Here is a 25,303-nt window from a genome sequence, read left to right on the forward strand (position 1 = left end):
ATGGCGCTGGTTAGTGCTGAGGATCAAGCCCCGCCCACCCGACGGCGGGCTTCGGTCACAGTGATTTTTCAATAAAAATGGCAGGGGATCATAGATTTACTGCCTCCGCAGCCTAATCAATCTGCATTTGGCCAAATGTGAGGTTTATTGCTGCCCAGGGCGCCCCCCCCTGCGCCCTGCACCCTTCAGTGCTGCTCTGTGTGTGTGTGACTGGGAGCAATGGCGCGCAGCTTACCGCTGCGCACCTTACCTCATGAAGATCTGATGTCTTCTGCCGCCTAAGATGTCTTCTGCCTTCTCATCCGGCTTCTATCTTCGGCATCTGTGAGGAGGGCGGTGGCGCGGCTCCGGGACGAAACCCCAGGTGAGACCTGTGTTCCGACTCCCTCTGGAGCTCTGCTTCTCTCTCCTCGGTCCCACGATGCAGGGAGCCTGTTGCCAACAGGACTCCCTGAAAATAAAAAACCTAACAAAACTCTTCTTCAACAGAAAACTCTGGAGAGCTCTCTGCAGTGCACCCATTCTCCTCTGGGCACAAGATCTAACTGAGGTCTGGAGGAGGGGCATAGAGGGAGGAGCCAGTGCACACCCATAGTCAAAGTTCTTTTTAGGTGCCCTATCTCCTGCGGAGCCCGTCTATACCCCCATGGTCCTTACAGAGTCCCCAGCATCCTCTAGGACGTAAGAGAAATAAATAAATAAATATATATATATATATATATATATATATACACATATACTAGGGTCTCAATCTCCGCTGATAAGGTATTTCATTGCACAGGTACTGAGCGTCCACTGCAGATGTATAGAAGTTTTCCTTTCTAAGTGACCCTTCAGTACCTTGGTTTCCGAATATTTGTACAAGTTATCTCACCACAAGGCCACACTGATTGTTCATCAGAAAGCCTCGGTGTGATATTGAAGTTTCCATCATGCATGTATGAACAAGTTTTGTCGCATTATACTGTTTGTATAAACTACTGTACTTCTCAGCTGCTTGAGAGATACCCCTGATGAAGTCTTTTGTATAAGACGAAACGCGTTGGGTTGTCTGTGTTATGAAGCTATCTCCGAACCAACTATAAGGAGAAGGAGGAGATTGTTGTGATCCTTCAACATTTGTATTCAGCGCTAAGAGTCATACATCTTAAAGTGTGGAATAATATATCTCCTCTGTATTGATTTGAATATGTTATTAATAAATGTTTTATGATGGAACATGTTATTATTTTTTTAAAAAGTATTAACCAATTAGGGGTTGGAATAGTGGGAGTTGATGCGACCCCCTGGCGCCAATTCTTCTATTGTTGTGTATATATATATATATATATATATATATATATATATAATAAGATTTTACTCACCGGTAAATCTATTTCTCGTAGTCCGTAGTGGATGCTGGGGACTCCGTAAGGACCATGGGGGAATAGCGGCTCCGCAGGAGACTGGGCACAGCTAAGAAAGAATTAGGACTACCTGGTGTGCACTGGCTCCTCCCACTATGACCCTCCTCCAGACTTCAGTAAGGATACTGTGCCCGGAAGAGCTGACACAATAAGGAAAGGATTTTGAATCCCGGGTAAGACTCATACCAGCCACACCAATCACACCGTATAACTCGTGATATTATACCCAGTTAACAGTATGAACATAACAGAGCCTCTCAACAGATGGCTCAACAATAACCCTTTTAGTTAACAATAACTATATACAAGTATTGCAGACAGTCCGCACTTGGGACGGGCGCCCAGCATCCACTACGGACTACGAGAAATAGATTTACCGGTGAGTAAAATCTTATTTTCTCTAACGTCCTAGTGGATGCTGGGGACTCCGTAAGGATCATGGGGATTATACCAAAGCTCCCAAACGGGCGGGAGAGTGCGGATGACTCTGCAGCACCGAATGAGAGAACTCAAGGTCCTCCTCAGCCAGGGTATCAAATTTGTAGAATTTTGCAAACGTGTTTGCCTTTGACCAAGTAGCAGCTCGGCAAAGTTGTAAAGCCGAGACCCCTCGGGCAGCCGCCCAAGAAGAGCTCCCTTTCCTCGTGGAATGGGCTTTTACAGATTTAGGCTGTGGCAGGCCAGCCACAGAATGCGCAAGCTGAATTGTGCTACAAATCCAGCGAGCAATAGTCTGCTTTGAAGCAGGAGCACCCATCTTGTTTGGTGCATACAGGATAAATAGCGAGTCAGTCTTCCTGACTCCAGCCGTCCTGGAAACATAAATTTTCAAGGCCCTGACTACGTCCAGTAACTTGGAGTCCTCCAAGTCCCTAGTAGCCTCAGGCACCACGATAGGTTGGTTCAAGTGAAAAGCTGATACCACCTTAGGAAGAAATTGGGGACGAGTCCTCAATTCTGCCCTATCCATATGGAAAATCAAATAGGGGCTTTTACATGACAAAGCCGCCAATTCTGACACCCGCCTTGCCGAAGCCAAGGCCAAAAGCATGACCACTTTCCACGTGAGATATTTTAAATCCACGGTTTTGAGTGGCTCAAACCAATGTGACTTTAGGAAACCCAACACCACGTTGAGGTCCCACGGTGCCACTGGGGGCACAAAAGGAGGCTGAATATGCAGCACTCCCTTGACAAATGTCTGAACTTCAGGCAGTGAAGCCAGTTCTTTTTGGAAGAAAATCGACAGAGCCGAAATCTGGACCTTAATGGAACCCAATTTTAGGCCCATAGTCACCCCTGACTGTAGGAAGTGCAGAAATCGACCTAACTGGAATTCCTCCGTTGGGGCCTTCCTGGCCTCACACCGCGCAACATATTTTCGCCATATGCGGTGATAATGTTGTACGGTTACATCTTTCCTAGCTTTAATAAGCGTAGGAATGACTTCCTCCGGATTACACTTTTCTTTTAGGATCCGGCGTTCAACCGCCATGCCGTCAAACGCAGCCGCGGTAAGTCTTGGAACAGACAGGGCCCCTGCAGCAGCAGGTCCTGTCTGAGCGGCAGAGGCCATGGGTCCTCTGAGATCATTTCTTGAAGTTCCGGGTACCAAGCTCTTCTTGGCCAATCCGGAACAATGAGTATAGTTCTTACGCCTCTTCTCCGTATTATCCTCAGTACCTTGGGTATGAGAGGAAGAGGAGGGAACACATAAACCGACCGGTACACCCACGGTGTCACTAGAGCGTCCACAGCTATCACCTGAGGGTCTCTTGACCTGGCGCAATATTTTTCCAGCTTTTTGTTTAAGCGGGACGCCATCATGTCCACCTGTGGCCTTTCCCAACGGTTTACAATCAGTTGGAAGACTTCTGGATGAAGTCCCCACTCTCCCGGGTGGAGGTCGTGCCTGCTGAGGAAGTCTGCTTCCCAGTTGTCCACTCCCGGAATGAACACTGCTAACAGTGCTAACACGTGATTTTCCGCCCAACGGAGAATCCTTGTGGCTTCTGCCATCGCCGTCCTGCTTCTTGTGCCGCCCTGTCGATTTACATGGGCGACAGCCGTGATGTTGTCTGACTGGATCAGAACCGGCCGGTTTTGAAGCAGGGGCTTTGCTTGACTTAGGGCATTGTAAATGGCCCTTAGTTCCAGAACATTTATGTGTAGGGAAGTCTCCTGACTCGACCAAAGTCCTTGGAAGTTTCTTCCCCGAGTGACTGCCCCCCAGCCCCGAAGGCTGGCATCCGTGGTCACCAGGACCCAGTCCTGTATGCCGAATCTGCGGCCCTCTCTGAGATGAGCACTCTGCAGCCACCACAGCAGATACTCCCTGGTCCTTGGAGACAGGGTTATCAACCGATGCATTTGAAGATGCGATCCGGACCATTGGTCCAACAGGTCCCACTGAAAAGTTCTGGCATGGAACCTGCCGAATGGAATCGCTTCGTAGGAAGCTACCATCTTTCCCAGGACTCGCGTGCAATGATGCACCGACACCTGTTTTGGTTTCAGGAGGCCTCTCACTAGAGACGACAGCTCCTCGGCTTTCTCCTCTGGGAGAAACACTTTTTTCTGGACCGTGTCCAGAATCATCCCTAGGAACAGTATACGTGTCGCCGGAACCAGCTGAGACTTTGGAATATTCAGAATCCAACCGTGCTGGTGTAGCATCTCCTGAGATAATGCTACGACGACCAACAACTGCTCTCTGGACCTCGCCCTTATCAGGAGATCGTCCAAGTATGGGACAATTAAAACTCCCTTTTTCCGAAGGAGTATCATCATTTCGGCCATTACCTTGGTAAATACCCTCGGTGCCGTGGACAGGCCGAACGGCAACGTCTAAAATTGGTAATGACAATCCTGTACCACAAATCTGAGGTACTCCTGGTGAGGATGGTAAATGGGGACATGCAGGTAAGCATCCTTGATGTCCAGAGATGCCATGTAATCTCCCTCTTCCAGGCTTGCAATAACCGCCCTGAGCGATTCCATCTTGAACTTGAATTTTTTCAAATATGTGTTCAAGGATTTCAATTTTAAAATGGGTCTCACCGAACCGTCCGGTTTCGGTACCACAAACATTGTGGAATAGTAACCCCGTCCTTGTTGACGTAGGGGCACCTTGACTATCACCTGCTGGGAATACAGCTTGTGAATTGCCTCTAACACAGCCTCTCTTTCTGAAGGAGTCGTTGGTAAGGCAGATTTGAGGAAACGGCGGGGGGGGGGGGGGGGATGTCTCGAATTCCAGCCTGTACCCCTGAGATACCACTTGAAGGATCCAGGGATCTACCTGTGAGCGAGCCCACTGATTGCTGAAGTTTTTGAGACGGCCCCCCACCGTACCTGGCTCCGCCTGCTGAGCCCCAGCGTCATGCGGCGGACTTAGCAGAAGAAGCGGGGGAGGACTTTTGTTCCTGGAAAGTGGCTGTATGCTGCAGCTTTTTTCCCCTACCTCTGCCTCTGGGCAGAAAGGACGCGCCTCTACCCCGTCTGCTCTTTTGGGGGCGAAAGGACTGCACCTGATAATACCGTGCTCTCTTTGGTTGTGAGGGGACATGTGGCAAAAATGCCGACTTCCCAGCTGTTGCTGTGGAAACTAAGTCTGAAAGACCATCCCCGAACAACTCCTCACCCTTATAAGGCAAAACTTCCATGTGCCTTTTGGAATCTGCATCCCCTGTCCACTGCCGGGTCCATAACCCTGTCCTGGCACAAATGGACAGTGCACTTATTTTTGATGCCAGCCGGCAAATATCCCTCTGTGCATCTCTTATGTAAACGACAGCGTCTTTAATATGCTTTACGTTTAGCAATATAGTGTCCCTGTCTAGGGTGTCAATGTTCTCTGACAGGGAGTCTGACCATGCAGCTGCCGCACTGCACATCCATGCTGAGGCAATAGCTGGTCTCAGTATAATACCAGTGTGTGTATATATAGCTTTTTGGAGAGCCTCCTGCTTTCTGTCAGCAGGTTCCTTTAGGGCGGCCGTATCTTGGGACGGCAGTGCCACCTTTTTTGATAAGCGCGTAAGTGCTTTATCCACCTTAGGGGGTGTTTCCCAACGTGACCTATCCTCTGGCGGGAAAGGGTACGCCATTAGTAATTTTTTTGAAATTACAAATTTTTTATCAGGGGAAGCCCACGCTAGTTCACACACGTCATTTAATTCTTCAGAAGGGGGAAAAACTACTGGTAGTTTTTTCTCCCCAAACATAATACCCTTTTTTGTGGTACCTGGGGTCACCTCAGAAATGTGTAAAACATTTTTCATTGCCTCAATCATATAACGAGTGGCCCTATTGGACATTAGTCTCTTCGTCGTCGACACTGGTATCAGTATCCGTGTCGACATCTGTGTCTGTCACCTGAGGTAGCGGGCGTTTTAGAGCCCCTGATGACTTTTGAGACGTCTGGGCAGGCACGGGCTGAGAAGCCGGCTGCCCCACATTTGGCATGTCGTCAAATTTTTTTTTGTAAGGAGTCGACACTTTCGCGTAATTCCTTCCACAAGTCCATCCACTCCGGTGTCTACCCCGCAGGGGGTGACAACACATTTATAGGCACCTGCTCCTCCTCCACATAAGTCTCCTCATCAAACATGTCGACACAGCCGTACCGACACACCGCACACACACAGGGAATGCTCTGACAGAAGACAGGACCCCACAAAGCCCTTTGGGGAGACAGAGAGAGAGTATGCCAGCACACACCAAAGCGCTATATAATACAGGGATTAACTAAATTATATCCCCTATAGCTGCTATATATGTATTTTGCGCCTAAATTTAGTGCCCCCCCTCTCTTTTTTACCCTTTTCTGTAGTGTAGACTGCAGGGGAGAGTCAGGGAGCTTCCTTCCAGCGGAACTGTGAGGGAAAAATGGCGCCAGTGTGCAGAGGGAGATAGCTCCGCCCCTTTTTCGCGGACTTTTCTCCCGCTTTTTTATGGATTCTGGCAGGGGTATTTATCACATATATAGCCTCTGGGGCTATAAATTGTGATATATTTGCCAGCCAAGGTGTATTTATTGCTTCTCAGGGCGCCCCCCCCCAGCGCCCTGCACCCTCAGTGACCGGAGTGTGAAGTGTGTATGAGGAGCAATGGCGCACAGCTGCAGTGCTGTGCGCTACCTTGGTGAAGACTGATGTCTTCTGCCGCCGATTTTCCGGATTCTTCTTGCTTCTGGCTCTGTAAGGGGGCCGGCGGCGCGGCTCCGGGACCGAACACCAATGGCCGGTTCCATGCGGTCGATCCCTCTGGAGCTAATGGTGTCCAGTAGCCTAAGAAGCCCAAGCTACTACCAGTTAGGTAGGTTCGCTTCTTCTCCCCTTAGTCCCTCGCTGCAGTGAGTCTGTTGCCAGCAGATCTCACTGTAAAATAAAAAACCTAACATATACTTTCTTTCTAGGAGCTCAGGAGAGCCCCTAGTGTGCATCCAGCTCGGCCGGGCACAGGAGTCTAACTGAAGTCTGGAGGAGGGTCATAGTGGGAGGAGCCAGTGCACACCAGGTAGTCCTAATTCTTTCTTAGCTGTGCCCAGTCTCCTGCGGAGCCGCTATTCCCCCATGGTCCTTACGGAGTCCCCAGCATCCACTAGGACGTTAGAGAAATATATATACACATATACTAGGGTCTCAATCTCCGCTGATAAGGTATCTGTCCACGCTGCTACAGCGCTATAAACCCATGCCGACACAATCGCCGGTCTGAGTAGTGTACCAGAATGTGTGTAAATGGACTTCAAAGTACTTTTACTGCATGCTATCTGCAGGATCCCTGAGGATAGCTGTTAAGTCAGCGCTACCTTTTGGGTAAACGTGACAAGCTTTGTCCACCCTAGGGGAAGATTCCCATCGTATCCTGGCCCTAGTAGGGAAAGGATACTCCCTGAGAATTCTTTGTGGGATCTGCAGTCTCTTGTCTGGAGATTCCCGCTCTTTTCTTCATGAGAGGAGGGAAATTTACCTCAGCTTTCTTCCCCTTAAACATGTGTACCCTCGTGTCAGGGACAGATGAGTCATCAGTGATATGCAAAACATCTTTTATTACAATAATCATATATTGAATACTTTTCTGCCATTTTGGCTGTAACTTTGCATTATCGTAGTCGACACTGGAGTCAGACTCCGTGTCGATATCAGTGTCTATTATTTTGGACAATGAGCGTTGTGAGACTCTGAAGGTCTCTGCGATATAGGGACAGACATGGGTAGATTCCCTGTCTGTTCTCTAATCTTTTGTGCAATAAATTTACCTTAACACTTAATTTCACATATCCAAACAGGTGTCGGCGTTGTCGACGGAGACACCACTCACACACACATTTGCTCCATCTCCTCCTTAGGAGAGCCTTTTACCTCAGACATGTCGACACACACGTACCGACACATCACACACTCAGGGAATGCTCATCTGAAGATAATTCCCCCACAAGGCCCTTTGGAGAGACAGAGAGAGAGTATGCCAGCACACACCCCAGCGCTATATAACCCAGGAAAAAACACAGCAATTTAATGTTTACCCAGTAGCGCTGTTATTATCTGCACCGAATTATGTGCCCCCCCTCTTCTTTAAAACCCTCTCTTCTACCGTGGTATAAGCAGGGGAGAGACCGGGAGCTTCCTCTCAGCGGTGCTGTGGAGAAAAAACATGGCGCTGGTGAGTGCTGAGGGAGAAGCCCCGCCCCCTCGACGGCGGGCTTCTGTCCCGCTAAAAGTGTAAAATTGGCGGGGGCTCCTGCATATATACAGTGTCCAGCTGTATATATGCTCCTTTTGCCAAATAAGAGGTTTATATTGCTGCCCAGGGCGCCCCCCCCTGCACCCTGCACCCTTACAGTGACCGGAGTATGTGAGGTGTGTGGGAGCAATGGCGCACAGCTGCAGTGCTGTGCGTTACCTCAGTGAAGATCATGAAGTCTTCTGCCGCCTCTGAAGTCTTCTTTTCTTCTCATACTCACCCGGCTTCTATCTTCCGGCTCTGCGAGGGGGACGGCGGCGCGGCTATGGGACGGACGGCTAGGGTGAGATCCTGCGTACCAATCTCTCTGGAGCTAATGGTGTCCAGTAGCCTAAGAAGCAGGACCTGTACTCAGAGAGTACGGCTGCTTCTCTCCCCTCAGTCCCTCGATGCAGGGAGTCTGTTGCCAGCAGAGCTCCCTGAAAATAAAAAACCTAACAAAATACTTTCTATCAGCAAACTCAGGAGAGCTCACTGAAAAGCACCCAGCTCCTCTGGGCACAGTATCAAACTGAGGTCTGGAGGAGGGGCATAGAGGGAGGAGCCAGTGCACACCCAGGTCTAAAGACTTTCTTAAAGTGCCCATGTCTCCTGCGGAGCCCGTCTATCCCCATGGTCCTTACGGAGTCCCCAGCATCCTCTAGGACGTTAGAGAAACTTGAACAACAGCTTCTTCTTTCATGACAGGAACAGCAGGACAATGATCTGATCCAGACAGAACTCTTGTATTGCGTCACATACTACCTCCCTGTCACGAGGAGGATCAGTAAGGTTTATTTGAAAAAATCAGTAAGGGGAACGTCTGGAACTCCCGTATGTGCCCCTAGGGACTCTATCTTTAACTCACTGGTTCATGTCCTTTCCAGGACTGACTGAAGAGTTTTAGACGAGGTCCCACCTGTGTGGGCCCCCCCAAGATAGACCCAACGTCCCACTACGGACGTGGCAGAAAGAATGGATGATTTCTGCACCTGTGAACCTGAAAAGGCAGCTGATCTCTTACCTTTTTTACCTTCCTTTACCTGCAAAGAAAAGGGGAATCCTTATCCATTCGGTCGCAATGACTGCATCCTACAACAATGCGTCACCAACCGTTGCGAGGGAACATAGGGCAAGAAAGGTAAACTTACCCGTGTCACCTGCCGAGACTCCACTTCTTTTCGGATTCAGCATTTGCATCTCTTTTGTGAATCCCCAACGCCCTCCTAGCCGAGACCGCCATGGAAGTGGCCCGCGCACCCAAGAGTCCCATCCCTTGTAGTCGCACGGTAGTATGTTGCAATGTTCTAGAGATGACCCAACTCAAGGAGTAACACATCTCTCCTCAGGGTAATTATATCGGATGACCAAGTAACCCGGTTCTTGCTTTTTGCACTTCACATTCTACATGGGTTACCTTACCTGAGGAAAAGGCTTGCAGCCTTGAAACGTCGTAAGACCTCCATGTTTTTTTAGCTTTTTTGCACTTTATGGTCATGTTTTGCACATAAAAATCTTTTTAAGTCCTTGGAATGCCGCCTCTCGTCCTTTTCCAGATACACCTGAGCCACAGGTGGGAAAGGCATTGAAACTATATATATATATATATATATATATATATTTATTTGTCAGGAACAGCAGGGTCCCTAGTGATATTAATGCGTTCTTAATGTGTATGAACATGTACTGAATGCCGATGTTGTGGATGTAATCAGGAAACATTATGGTCGAAATAAGACATAGTAGTCGTGTCGACAACAGGGAGTAGTAACTGGGAAAAATAACATCTTTTGCGACCCTGAGGGGTCTGAGGGAAATATATACATAATTTTAATGTTACGCCCCCACTTACCACGTCTGTGCTCGAGCTACAGATCAATGCAACCGTACCATACATATACATATATACAAATATATACAGGTATAGCCTTTTATTCAAATTGCATCACATTATCATAATAATTTATACCCAGTCATATTGGTTGGTGCCGACAGGGTCACCCACATACGTCTGTGTCTCCAATATAGTTTTCTCTTTTGGAAAAGCTTACAACTACTGACATGCTGACACTTAATCTCATGAATCAAGTACCATCAGGAGTCGGCGGTGCCGACAGAGGGATTCCCATAGCCGTTTGTGGTAGAGCACTCACACATGCCGACACACGTGTACTAAATACCCACCGACATTACACTGACTCTAATGGGTAGATCCCAGTATCTGACAGGGAAAACACCTAAAACGTTTACCAACACATCTACCACACGCTCATTATATATATATATAAATAGTGCTTTATTTTTACACTAAACAACTGTACCCCCCCCCCCGTTTTACACAGAGAGCTGTGCAACAGAGTTTTGGCGGGGCCAGCATCTCTGAGGAGAAAATGGCGCGCTTCAGTCCCGCTAGTTATTTACAGTATTATACTAGCGGGGGTTTGTATACAGTGCCTATACACTGTATACCACTTTGCCAGGCTTTATACATGAGGTATATTGCTGCCCAGGGCGCCCCTCCTGCGCCGTGCACCCTTGTATTGCCGCTTGTGTGTGGGAGCAATGGCGCGCAGCGCGACCGCTGCGCGGTACCTCAGACTCTGAAGTCTTCTGCCGTCACTGAAGTCTTCTTTCTTCCTTTACTCACCCGGCTTCTTTCTTCTGGATCTGTGAGGGGGTTGACGGCGCGGCTCCGGGAACAAGCAGCTAGGAGCACCAAGTGATCGAACCCTCTGGAGCTAATGGTGTCCAGTAGCCTAAGAAGCAGAGCCCTTGAACTCAGAAGAAGTAGGTCTGCTTCTCTCCCCTCACTCCCACGAAGCAGGGAGCCAGTAACCATCAGGTCTCCCTGAAAATAATAAACCTAACAAAGTCTTTTCAGAGAAACTCAGGAGAGCTCCCCTAGTGTGTGTCCAGTCTCTCTGGGCACAGAATCTAACTGAGGTCTGGAGGAGGGGCATAGAGGGAGGAGCCAGTTCACACCCATTCAAAGTCTTATAGTGTGCCCATGTCTCCTGCGGATCCCGTCTATACCCCAATGGTCCTTTTGTAGTCCCCAGCATCCTCTAGGACGTATGAGAAATAGCAGCGAGCGAACAACTCGGAATGACCACCATCTTCTGCAGCATATGACAGAGTCCCTAGACATGGCTATGGGAGATAATAACACCCACAAACGGAAATGTCAGACACAGTTTCCCCCCCAAGTATGCCACAGAGAGACACAGAGATTGCAGCCAACCCACACACAGTGCTTTCTGAGGTAGAATTAATAAAACTACCAGCGCTATCTGTGTGACTTAATAGACTACACAGACTTTACACAGCCTCCCCTCCCCCTTCTACAACCCCCTGGTACCGCACAGGATAGCTGGAGTTGCTTGGAGGGACAGCTCTCCCTGTCAGCGTCTGTTGTACAGGAACTGCAGGCAGGAAAATGGCGGTGAACGCTGCTAGGTCCGCTCTGAGAAGCTCCACTACCCGAACATGGCACTGCTTCCCGCTCTTCATTATATTATACTGGCCTGAGGATTTCTGCTGGCAGCGATCCGGGGACCCTGACAGGCTTGCTGACCAGTGTAGGGTATAGGCGCTGGCTCAGGGCGCCCCTCAAAGTGCTGCACTGTGTACCGCTGAGCCCCGGAGCGCAATTAGTACTGCGCTCCCTACCCTGTTGCCACCATCTTCACACCGGCTTCCCGCTTGCCAGTGACTCACTCGCCACCAAAGTATTCTGGCTCTGTAAGGGGGTGGCGGCATGCTGCGAGAGTGAGCGGTCGCCTGGAGCGGCTAACGATCAGCACCCTCAGGAGCTCAGAGTCCTGTCAGCGGAGATAGTGGCTCAGACCCCGCAGGGCAGACACTATTTCCCCCCCCTTAGTCCCACGAAGCAGGGAGGCTGTTGCCAGCAGCCTCCCTGTGCCTAAATTAACTCTAGAAAAAATAAAACAAAAAAAGCTCTAGGAGCTCCCCTAGCTGTGACCGGCTCTTCTGGGACATTTTCTAAACTGAGTCTGGTAGGAGGGGCATAGAGGGAGGAGCCAGCCCACACTATCAAACTCTTAAAGTGCCAGTGGCTCCTAGTGGACCTGTCTATACCCCATGGTACCAATGTGGACCCCAGCATCCTCTAGGACGTAAGAGAAAGGGATGATTATCGGCTTACGGGCCAAGGGTGGCAGTATTTCTGAAGCAGGGCAGTTTGTGAACGGTTTGTGTGCTGCTGTGGTGTAGGTGTATCGTTACTGGATAAATGGCACCATAGTAAATAACCGACGTGGAAACTGCAGAGCACCACGTGCCAATGATGTGAGAGGTGAACGTTGGCTACGAAGGTGCGTGAGGGTCATAGAAACATAGAAACATAGAATTTGACGGCAGATAAGAACCACTTGGCCCATCTAGTCTGCCGACCGACACGCTACAGTGGAGCAGCCCACCGTCGAAAATTACCCTGGGGGCTACCAGACCTGTGTCTAAAATGACAGTTCAGCCCATCTAGCTGCTGTCTCTGCTGCACATGGCGGTTACTCTGACTATTAGCTGGTGGTCATAATAATGTGACTCGCAGACCTTGCTCTGCATCACAATTATATTCTACATACATCATAACCGTGCATATTAAATATATTTGTTCATATTTTAAATATCAAAGTTGTACCTTTCTCCTTAATGGTAACTGGCCTCTTTACATTGAGCACAGGTAACACTTTAGGAGGAAGAGGCCTGCGCAGCAGCTTTGGGGGCTCCAGCGACAGACAAGGAAACTCCATAACTAAGTAAAATGAAACAGACAGTTAAATAATTCCAAAGGCTGGCACAGTACAAGAAACATGTGAGTAAATAAACCTTAGTTCTATTGTATATTCACTTCACAGAACATAGGCAATTTACAAAGATAAAGTACAATAACATGTCAACAAAAAACCCCAAAAGATTGTTTTCAGCTTGTGAAAAATGAATTATGGGTTGAATCCAATCATGATTTCTTTACATTTTTGTGTATTATTAAAACGAGATTTATGGTAAGAACTTACCGTTGTTAAAAATCCTTTCTGCGAAGTACACTGGGCTCCACAAGGATTAACATCGGGGTGTAGAGTAGGATCTTGATCCGAGGCACCAACAGGCTCAAAGCTTTTGACTGTTTCCAAGATGCACAGCGGCGCCTCCTCTACAACCCCGCCTCCATGCTCAGTTTCGTTAACCAGCCCAATGCAGTAGCAGGTACCAGAGACGACAACCGCTCGTAGCCAAGTACACCACACACTCACCACAGGAGAGGGTGTCAGCGGCTATGCCAATACCAACCCAAAGAAGCTAAGTGCGTCAGGGTGGGCGCCTTGTGGAGCCCAGTGTACCTCGCAGAAAGAGATACCATAAATCTCGTTGTCTGCTGCGGGGTACACTGGGCTCCACAAGGATTAACATCGGGGATGTCCTAAAGCAGTTCCTTATGGGAGGGGACGCACTGTAGCGGGCACAAAAACCCGGCGTCCAAAGGAAGCATCCTGGGAAGCGGCGGTATCAAAGGCATAGAACCTTATAAACGTGTTCCCGGAAGACCACATAGCCACCTTGCACAATTGGTCAAGGGTCGCACTACGGTGGGCCGCCCAAGAAGGTCCAACCGACCGAGTAGAATGGGCCTTAATGGTAGCAGGAGCTGGACGACCAGCCTGTACATAAGCATGTGCAATCACCATTCTAATCCATCTGGCCAGAGTTTGCTTGGAAGCAGGCCAGCCACGTTTGTGAAAACCAAACAGTACAAAAAGAGAATCAGATTTCCTAAAGGAGGATGTTCTCTTCACATAGATACGGAGAGCCCGTACCACATCCAAAGACCGCTCTTTGGAAGACAACTCAGAAGAGTTAAAGGAACCACAATCTCCTGGTTAAGGTGGAAGGAAGACACCACCTTGGGTAAGTAACCTGGCCGAGTTCTAAGAACCGCCCGGTCACGGTGAAAAATCAAATAGGGAGACTTGCAGGATAAGGCACCCAAGTCCGAGACCCTTCTAGCTGAAGCAATAGCCAGCAAGAACAGGACCTTAAGGGAAAGCCACTTAAGGTCAGCAGAGGCAAGAGGCTCAAACGGAGACACATGCAAGGCCTCCAAAACCACCGACAAATCCCAAGGGGCCACAGGTGGCATATAAGGAGGCTAAATCTGCAACACACCTTGAGTGAATGTATGGACATCAGGTAGGGTGGCAATCTTTCTCTGAAACCAAACCGACAAGGCAGAGATGTGAACCTTGAGGGAGACCAGACGCAGACCCTGTTGTAGAAAGACCAATAGTTTGGCCGTACTAAACTTGAAAATGTCATGATTGTGAGACGCACACCACGAAAAGTAAGCATTCCAGATCCTATGGCAGATCCGAGCAGAAGCCGGCTTACGAGCCTTCAACACAGTTTGAGCGACCACCTCAGAAAAACCCTTGGCCCTCAGGACGGAGCTTCAAGAGCCATGCCGTTAAAGCCAGATGGGCCAAATCCTGGTAAACACAAGGGCCCTGAACTAGGAGGTCTGGTCGTTGTTGAAGTAGAAGGGGATGATCCCACGAGAGACCCAGTAGGTCGGAGAAGCAGTGCGGTCTGGGCCACGCCGGAGTGACCAGAAGCAGGTTTCCTCCTTCTTGCTTGAATTTCCGTATAACTCTGGGCAGGAGTGACACAGGAGGGAACACATAAGGCAGCTGAAAATTCCACGGAATTGCCAGAGCGTCCATGAACGCAGCTTGAGGATCCCTTGTCCTTGCTCCAAAGACCGGAACCTTGTGATTGTGTCGAAACGCCATCAGATCCACATCTGGAAGGCCCCACGATGGAGGCTCCACTCTCCAGCATGTACGTCCTGACGACTGAGATAGTCCGCTTCCCAGTTCAGGACGCCCGGAATGAACACTGCGGATATGGCCGGCAGATGGCGTCCTGCCCACTGAAGAATCCGTGATACTTCCCTCATTGCCATGCGGCTTTGAGTACCGCCTTGATAATTGATGTACGCCACCATGGTGGCATTGTCCGATTGTACTTGAACAGGTCTGTTCTGTATTAGAAGCTGGGCCATTGTCAATGCATTGAACACTGCCCGCAGTTCCAGAATATTTATCGGGAGTAGAGACTCCTCCTTGGTCCACCGACCCTGAAGAGAGTGTTGTTCCGCACTGCGCCCCAACCTCTCAGACCGGCATCCATCGTCAGAAGGACCCAGTCAGATATCCAGAAGGGACGGTCCCTGCTCAATTGTTGGTCCTGCAGCCACCTGCTCAGTGACAGACGGACATCCGGAGACAACGAGATCATGTGAGATCTTATCTGGTGAGGCAGGCCGACCCACTTCGTCAGAATTAACTTCTGCAGAGGGCGAGAGTGGAACTGAGCATACTCCACCATGTCGAAAGCCGACACCATGAGACCCAGCACCAGTGGCGTAAGAAACTAGAAATTTTTCTCCCCCAAGTCAAAAAATTCTTCGGCGCCCCCCCCCCCCCCCCCCCCCCCCTTCATGCTCCATAATTGGGAGCAAGAAAGGGATAAAAAAGGGGCGTGGTTTTGTAGGAGTGGGTGTGGTTTCGCATAAAGGGGCGTGGCATTGCAGGAAAAGACTACCTTATACCCCAGTTTTGCAACCTGCACGCCCATACGTTGGCCACCACAGGAAAGAAAAATAATCCTGATTCATGCCCCTTACATTATTTGTCATATTTCCTCCTTATAGTAATGCCCAGTATACATTATGCCACATACTGCAATGGCCCTTAGACATTAGGCCGCACACAATAATGCACGACACAATATGCACACACTGTAATGCCCCCGACACATTATGCCACACCGTAATGTCTGTGACACATTATGCCACACACCGTAATGCCTGTGACACATTATGACAGGAATCGCAATGCCCGTTATACATTATGCTACACACTGCAATGCCCCTGATACATTATAGCACATACAATGTCTGTGACACATTATGACGCACACCGCAATGTCCGTGATACATTATGCCACACACTGCAATGCCCGATACATTATAGCACATACAATGCCTGTGACACATTATGCCACACACTGCAATGACCTTGAGACATTATACCACAATGCCCGTGATATAGTATACCATACACCGTAATGCTTGTGACACATACCGCAATGCCCTGCCCGTTATACCCTATGCCACACATCGCAATGCCCGTTATGTATTATGCCACACTGCAATGACCCTGAGACATTATACCACATACCACAATGCCCGTGATATAGTATACCACACACCGTAATGCCTGACACATTATGACACACACCGCAATGTCCGTGATACATTATGCCACACACTGCAATGACCCTGAGACATTATACCACATATCACAATGCCCGCGATATAGTATACCATACACCGTAATGCCTGTGACACATTATGACACACACCGCAATGTCCGTGATACATTATGCCACACACCGTAATGCCCATTACACATTAAGTCCTACAGTAAGGCTTCTAATTACTTTTCAATTACCTGCTCGTTGTCAGGGGTTTCATGCACTGGGTGTCATGCTCGTTGCCAGGGGTTTCATGCTCTTGGTTCCATGCACGGTGCCAGGGGTTTTCATGCTCAGGGTGTCATGCTCGTTGCCAGGGGTTTCATGCACTGGGTGTCATGCTCGTTGCCAGGTGTTTCATGCACTGGGTGTCATGCTCGTTGCCAGGTGTTTCATGCACTGGGTGTCATGCTCGTTGCTAGGAGGTAGTCCTTGTTGCTAGGGCTGTGCTCCCAGTGCCACATATGTCCCCAGTGCCAGATATTTCCCCACGGTGCCAGGTACTTACATGCCCCAGTGCCAAATATAGTCGTCCCCCCCATGTGCCAGGTACACATATACCCCCCCAGTGCCACATATGCCCCCAGTGCCAGATATTCCCCCCCAGTGCCACATATGCCCCCAGTGCCAGATATGCCCCCAGTGCCATATATTCCCCCCCAGTGCCAAATATGCCCCCAGTGCCATATATGCCCCCAGTGCCAGATATTCCCCCCCAGTGCCAGATATTCCCCCCGTGCCATATATGCCCCCAGTGCCAGATATTCCCCCCCAGTGCCAGATATTCCCCCCGTGCCATATATGCCCCCAGTGCCAGATATCCCCCAGTGCCATATATGCCCCCAGTGCCAGATATTCCCCCCCAGTGCCATATATGCCCCCAGTGCCAGATATTCCCCCCCAGTGCCATATATGCCCCAGTGCCAGATATCCCCCCCAGTGCCAGATATTCCCCCCAGTGCCAGATATTCCCCCCAGTGCCATATATGCCCCAGTGCCAGATATCCCCCCCCAGTGCCAGATATTCCCCCCAGTGCCATATATGCCCCAGTGCCAGATATCCCCCCCCAGTGCCATATATGCCCCCAGTGCCAGATATTCCCCCCAGTGCCATATATGCCCCCCGTGCCATATATGCCCCCAGTGCCAGATATCCCCCCCAGTGCCATATATGCCCCCAGTGCCAGATATTCCCCCCCAGTGCCATATATGCCCCAGTGCCAGATATCCCCCCCCCCCAGTGCCAGATATGCCCCCAGTGCCAGATATTCCTCCCCCCCTCCCCCGTGCCATATATGCCCCAAGTGCCAGATATTTACCCCCCCCCCCCCCCCCCCCGCCGTCGCTTTTTGGAGGGACACGGAGGGCACAGCTCGTCTCTCCTGTGTCCCTCCTGCTGCATCATCTCCGGCGGCCGCGGGTCTAATAGGGGGAAGTGCCGGTTCGTGAGCCAATTAGAGCTCACGGACGGCACTTCCCCCTATTAGACCCGCGGCCGCCGGAGATGATGCAGCAGGAGGGACACAGGGAGGCGCGCTGTGTGCCCTCCGTGTCCCTCCAAAAAGCGGCGGAGGGAAGGAGACTGCAGACTGACATGCGGACGCTCGTCCGCATGTCAGTCTGCTGTAAAATCAGTGGCGCCCCTGCAGCCCCTCGCCCCCAAGCCACCGCGAGGACTGCGGGGGCAGTAGTTACGCCACTGCCCAGCACTTGCATTGCCGAATGTATCGACACTTGCGGACGAGATAGGATGTATCGAATCCTGTCCTGAAGCTTCAGGACTTTCTCCTGAGACAGGGACAACCGTTGGTTGTGAGTGTCCAATAACGCTCCCAGGTGTGCCATGCTCCGAGCAGGAACCAGGGAGGCTTTCTTCCAGTTGATCAGCCACCCGTGGGCTTTCATGCACTGGACCGTCAGATCGAGATGACACAGGAGAAGTTCTGGGGATTTTGCCAGGATCAACAAATCGTCCAAGTACGGTAGGATCCTGACCCCTTGACGGCGGAGTTTAGCCGTCATGACCGCCATTACTTTCTCGGGGAGCCGTTGTCAAACCAAAGGGTAACGCCCAAAATTGGTAATGAAGGTTGCCCACCGCAAACCGCAGGTACTGTTGATGAGATACCACAATAGGAATATGCAGGTAGGCATCCTGTATGTCCAGGGAGACCATATAGTCCCCAGGCTCCATGGACAGAACAATAGAGCACAGAGTTTCCATACGAACCTTGGAGACCCGCACATGTTTGTTCAAGGACTTCAGATTGAGAATGGGCCGCGAGGACCCGTTCGGTTTCGGGACTAGAAACAGCGGTGAATAGTACTCCTTGCCTCTCTGAGCCAGAGGCTCCTGTACTACCACTCCTGTAGTCAGGAGGGAATGTACCACCGAGAGCAACGTGTTTGCTTTTGCCAGATCCAGAAGCACATCTGTCAGGCAAAACTGCTGCGGGGGACGATTCTTGAAGGGTATGGCGTAACCTAGAGCGACGACTTCCCTCGCCCAGGCATCAGAAGTGGTCTTCAACCATTCCTGGGCAAAACCTAGAAGTCGGCCCCCCACCTCGGGATCCCCCAGAGGGAAGCCCGCCCCGTCATGCGGCAGGCTTGTCAGTCTTGGAAGCTGGCTGACGGGCGGCCCAGGCACGCTTCGGTCTGGGCTTGGCAGGTCTGGAAGCACGAGCTTGCTTTGGATACGCCTGACCTTTTGCTTTTCCTGGAGGACGAAAGGGCCGAGGGAAAGTACTTTTAGCCTTCTGTGTTGAAGGAGCCTTACTAGGTAGGCAAGCTGTTTTAGCAGTAGCCAGATCCGCCACAATCTTATTGAGGTCTTCTCCAAAGAGAATGTCTCCCTTGAAAGGAAGCACCTCCAGGGTTTTCTTGGAATCCATATCCACCGACCAGGATCTCAACCAAAGGACACGTCTGGCCAAGACGGACGTAGTAGCAGCCCTGGCAGCGAGCACCCCCCCCCCCTCCCCTCCTTAAGGTACAGAAAAGCAGTGGCAATATACGCAAGACATTGTCGAGCATGCTCAGATGCGATGGAAGGCAGTTCCGCCTCCAGTTCCTGAGACCACGCCTCACAGCTTCATCAGCCCAAGTCGCTGCAATTGTTGGCCTATGCACAGCCCCCGATAGGGTATAAATAGCTTTTAAATAGCCCTCCACACGTCGATCCGTCGGTTTCTTCAGAGAGGTGACGGTAGTACTGCTAGAGCAGAGGAAACAACCATACGCGCCACATGAGAATCTACAGGCGGAGGTGTTTCCCAATTTTTACATACCTCAGCAGAGAGATGATGGCGAGCCAACAGTCTCTTATTCGGTGTGAATTTTGTCCCCGGATTTTCCCAGGATTCCTGACGTATGTCAACCAGGTGTTCAGAATGGGGTAAAACTTGTTTAACCACCTTCTTACGTTTAAACCTATCCGATTTCTTGGAGACAGTCTCAGGCTCAGGATCATCAGACACCTGAAGAATGAGCCTGATTGCCTCAATCAAATCCGGGACATCCACCAATGACTTCCCTTCCCCATCAGAAACATCAGTGTCAGTGTCTGTGGGGTCAGTATATGCACCGTCTGGAATAGTAGTGGATTGGGAGGAGGTAATGGCCCGTTTAGAAGACGGGCGAGAGTGACACTTAGATTTAGTCATAGATCGGTTCAAATGCTGAAACTGAGTGGAAAGCTGATCCGCCCATGGCGGGTTCACAACAGGGACCATAAACTGTTGCAGTGGCACAGGTGGTCCCACAGGGGGCGTCAATTTAGTCACAAGCGTGTTTAACAATGTGGAAAATGTAGCCCAAGGTGGATCTTGTGATGTCCCAGGTGCTACCGACCCACTGGGGGGTAAGGAACCCCCTGAACCTGAACTCTCAGCTGCCATATTATCCTCCATTACGTCCACGGCCTCACAACCACACAGTGTGGGAGAAGCCCCAGCGTCGTTGCCACGTGTAGCAGACATAGCTATGTGCACAATATTGGGCCACCTGGTACAAAGTGTAGCAGCACTATACCTCTCAAGAACTCTCAGAAAAGTGTGCCTATGATAGCACAGACTGGGAGTTCGAGAGATATAGATTATATGGTGACTATAAATCACAAGTAAAAATACACCGTCAGTATATCTTGTGATACGATCCTATATTAAACATAAAGAAAAACGTGAAACACTTGGCCCCCTCAGGTATAGCAATATAGGAATAGCCCACTGAGTGAAATACCCTGTAATTAAGGTAACCACGCAGCAGCTACATGCACACACACGTATATAGTCACAAGCGTACCATGAAGAAATTATGTACCATAAACTGCACTGGACTAGCAATACAAAGTAATACTCAGTATGGCTATATGTGATAACAATAGATATAACAATGCACAGTAAACACTGGATGTATATCACAGGGTGTTTGTACCACAACCCTGAATGTATGCACTCTTTCTTAACCAACACTGTCCCAGTGACAGGTAGAATACTTAAGTGTCCTGTAGGAAGCACAGCACTGGCAATCCTCCACAGAGGAGGATTTGCCCTAGCAGTCCCAGGAACAGCAAGGCTCTGTCTGTGATGGCTGCTGACCAGGAGTGAGGGAGAGAGATGCAGCTACAGGGCGGGAACATTTGTAGAAATGGCGCCCTGGGGCTGGGGGGAGGGGCCACAGGTCCGACCTGCTCCCCCTGCTGGCATCCCCACCGGGTGCTTGCGGGCAGTGTAAAATGGAGGTTTAATAATAAAATTCCCCCTGACCTGTGCCCATGATATGACCCTGGGGGCTAGTGGAACAGCTGCCCAGTATTCAGTGTCCACGCCAGTGTGCACGCATCCCGCCTCCTGCGGCCGCGTTGGATTGCGGTAAAGAGTGGGCACAGAAGCCCCTTACCTCCCCCTTGTCTGCAGGCCCCGCGAGACGGGAGAACGGCGGCGTGTGTGTGACTCACGATTGGAAAAAGCCGGCGCCTCCGCTGCAGTGACCCGGCAACCAGGGCGCGGGAGTATACAGCGCCGCTGGGTGTGAGGGAGCCGCACACAGACAAGTCAGAAAATAAGATTTTAAACCTACTGGTAAATCTTTTTCTCGTAGTCCGTAGAGGATGCTGGGGACTCCGTAAGGACCATGGGGATAGACGGGCTTCGCAGGAGACATGGGCACTTCAAGAAAGACTTTGACTCTGGGTGTGCACTGGCTCCTCCCTCTATGCCCCTCCTCCAGACCTCAGTTAGAGAAACTGTGCCCAGAGGAGACGGACAGTACGAGGAAAGGATTTTTGTTAATCCAAGGGCAAGATTCATACCAGCCACACCAATCACACCGTATAACTTGTGATAAAACAGTATGAAAAACAACATAGCATCAGTACATGACCGATGCAACCACAACATAACCCTTATTGAAGCAATAACTATATACAAGTATTGCAGAAGTAGTCCGCACTTGGGACGGGCGCCCAGCATCTTCTACGGACTACGAGAAAAAGATTTACCGGTAGGTTTAAAATCTTATTTTCTCTAACGTCCTAGAGGATGCTGGGGACTCCGTAAGGACCATGGGGATTATACCAAAGCTCCCAAACGGGCGGGAGAGTGCGGATGACTCTGCAGCACCGATTGAGCAAACATGAGGTCCTTCTCAGCCAGGGTATCAAACTTTTAGAATTTTGCAAAGGTGTTTGAACCCGACCAAGTAGCAGCTCGACACAGCTGTAGTGCCGAGACCCCTCGGGCAGCCGCCCAAGAAGAGCCCACTTTCCTCGTGGAATGGGCCTTGACCGATTTCGGTAACGGCAATCCAGCCGTAGAATGCGCTTGCTGAATCGTGATACAGATCCAGCGAGCAATAGTCTGCTTAGAAGCAGGGGCACCAATCTTGTTGGCTGCATACAGGACAAACAGCGCTTCCGTTTTCCTGACTCTAGCCGTCCTGGCCACGTAAATTTTCAAAGCCCTGACCACATCAAGTAACTCGGAATCCTCCAAGTCACGCGTAGCCACAGGCACCACAATAGGTTGGTTCATATGAAAAGATGAAACCACTTTTGGTAGGAATTGAGGACGGGTCCGCAATTCCGCCCTATCCACATGGAATACCAAATATGGGCTTTTATGTGACAAAGCCTCCCATTCCGACACTCGCCTAGCTGAAGCCAAGGCTAATAACATGACCACCTTCCATGTGAGATATTTCAACTCCACCGTTTTAAATGGTTCAAACCAGTATGATTTTAGAAAACTTAACACCACGTTAAGGTCCCAAGGTGCCACCGGAGTCACGAAAGGAGGCTGAATATGCAGCACTCCTATTACAAAAGTCTGAACTTCTGGAATAGAAGCCAATTCTTTTTGAAAGAAAATGGATAAGGCCGAAATCTGGACCTTAATAGAGCCTAATTTTAGGCCCAAATTCACTCCCGTTTGTAGGAAGTGAAGGAAACGGCCCAGATAGAATTCTTCCGTAGGAGCATTCCTGGCCTCACACCAAGAAACATATTTTCGCCATATACGGTGATAATGTTTTGACGTTACATCCTTCCTAGCATTTATCAGCGTAGGGATGACCTCAACCGGAATGCCTTTCTCTGCAAGGATCCGGCGTTCAACCGCCATGCCGTCAAACGCAGCCGCGGTAAGTCTTGGAACAGACAGGGCCCCTGCTGCAAGAGGTCCTGTCTTAGAGGAAGAGGCCACTGATCTTCTGTGAGCATTTCCTGCAGATCCGGATACCAGGTCCTCCGCGGCCAATCTGGAACAATGAGTATTGTTCTCACTCCTCCTTGTCTTATTATCCTCAACACCTTGGGTATGAGAGGAAGAGGAGGAAATACATAGACCGACCGGAACACCCACGGTGTCACTAGGGCGTCTACTGCTACTTCCTGAGGGTCTCTTGACCTTGCGCAATACCTCTGTAGCTTTTTGTTGAGGCGGGACGCCATCATGTCCATCTGTGGCAGTCCCCACCGACTTGTAATCTGTGCGAAGACTTCCTGATGAAGTCCCCACTCTCCCGGATGTAGGTCGTGTCTGCTGAGGAAGTCTGCTTCCCAGTTGTCCACTCCCGGAATGAACACTGCTGACAGTGCGCTTACATGATTCTCCGCCCAGCGAAGAATTCTGGTGGCTTCTGCCATCGCCACTCTGCTCCTTGTGCCGCCTTGGCGGTTTACATGAGCCACTGCTGTGACGTTGTCTGACTGGATCAGAACTGGTTGGTCGCGAAGTAGGGTCTCCGCTTGACGTAGGGCGTTGTATATGGCCCTTAGTTCCAGGATGTTGATGTGAAGACAAGTCTCCTGACTTGACCAAAGACCTTGGAAATTTTCTTCCCTGTGTAACTGCTCCCTAACCTCGGAGGCTTGCGTCTGTGGTCACCAGGATCCAGCCCTGAATGCCGAACCTGCGGCCCTTGAGAAAATGAGCACTCTGCAGCCACCACAAGAGTGACACCCTGGCCCTGGGGGATAGGGTGATCAACCGATGAATCTGTAAATGTGACCCGGACCACTTGTCCAGTAGGTCCCATTGGAAAGTCCTCGCATGGAACCTGCCGAAGGGAATGGCCTCGTATGATGCCACCATCTTTCCCAGGACTCGAGTGCAGTGATGCACTGACACCTGTTTTGGTTTCAAAAGGTTCCTGACAAGAGTCATGAGTTCCTGGGCCTTTTCTATCAGGAGATAAACCCTCTTCTGGTCCGTGTCCAGAATCATGCCCAAGAAAGACAGACGAGTTGTAGGAACCAACTGCGACTTCGGGATATTGAGAATCCAGCCGTGTTGCTGTAACACCTTCAGTGAAAGTGATACGCTGTTCAGCATCTGCTCTCTTGATCTCGCTTTTATGAGGAGATCATCCAAGTACGGGATAATTGTGACACCTTGCTTGCGCAGGAGCACCATAATTTCTGCCATTACCTTGGTGAAAATTCTCTGGGCCGTGGAGAGACCAAACGGCAACGTCTGAAATTGGTAATGACAGTCCTGTACCGCAAATCTGAGGTACGCCTGATGAGGTGGATAAATGGGGACATGAAGGTATGCATCCTTTATGTCCAGGGACACCATAAAATCTCCCCCTTCCAGGCTTGCAATGACCGCTCTTAGCGATTCCATCTTGAATTTGAACCTTTTCAAGTATAGGTTCAGGGATTTCAAATTTAATATAGATCTGACCGAACCGTCCGGTTTCGGGACTACAAACATGGTCGAGTAATATCCCTTTCCTTGTTGGAGGAGGGGAACCTTGACCACCACCTGTTGAAGATACAATTTTTGTATTGCAGATAACACTATCTCCCTTTCCTGGGGAGAGGTTGGTAGAGCCGATTTGAACAATCGGCGGGGAGGCACTTCTTCGAATTCCAGCTTGTAACCCTGAGAAACAATTTCTATTGCCCAGGGATCCACCTGGGAGTGAACCCAGATGTGGCTGAAATTCCGAAGACGTGCCCCCACTGGGCCGGACTCCGCCAGTGGAGCCCCAGCGTCATGCGGTAGATTTTGTAGAGGCCGGGGAGGACTTCTGTTCCTGGGAACTAGCTGTGTTGTGCAGCTTTTTACCTCTGCCCCTGCCTCTGGCAAGAAAGGACGCACATCGCACTTTCTTGTTTCTTTGTGACCGAAAGGACTGCATTTGATAATGCGGAGCTTTCTTATGCTGTGAGGGAACAGAAGGTAAAAAATTCGATTTTCCAGCTGTAACTGTGGAGACTAGGTCCGAGAGACCTTCCCCAAACAATTCCTCACCCTTGTAAGGTAAAACCTCCATAAGCCTTTTTGAGTCGGCATCACCTGTCCATTGCCGTGTCCATAGGACTCTTC

General features: G+C 50.1%; 1 protein-coding gene across 1 annotated transcript in view; it reads right to left on the minus strand.

The window, feature by feature from the left end:
* The window catches only part of LRRC63 (leucine rich repeat containing 63), a 168,195-nt gene that overhangs the window by 115,932 nt on the left and 26,960 nt on the right, over window positions 1–25,303 (minus strand). Inside the window, exon 2 of the mRNA XM_063952812.1 lies at window positions 12,796–12,909. Coding sequence (XP_063808882.1) covers window positions 12,796–12,907 — 112 coding nt within the window. The 5' untranslated portion in view covers window positions 12,908–12,909. The remainder of the gene's footprint in view (window positions 1–12,795; window positions 12,910–25,303) is intronic.

The sequence above is a fragment of the Pseudophryne corroboree genome, chromosome 2 (assembly GCF_028390025.1).
Source record: "Pseudophryne corroboree isolate aPseCor3 chromosome 2, aPseCor3.hap2, whole genome shotgun sequence".
In the NCBI taxonomy this organism is placed as follows: Eukaryota; Metazoa; Chordata; class Amphibia; order Anura; family Myobatrachidae; genus Pseudophryne; species Pseudophryne corroboree.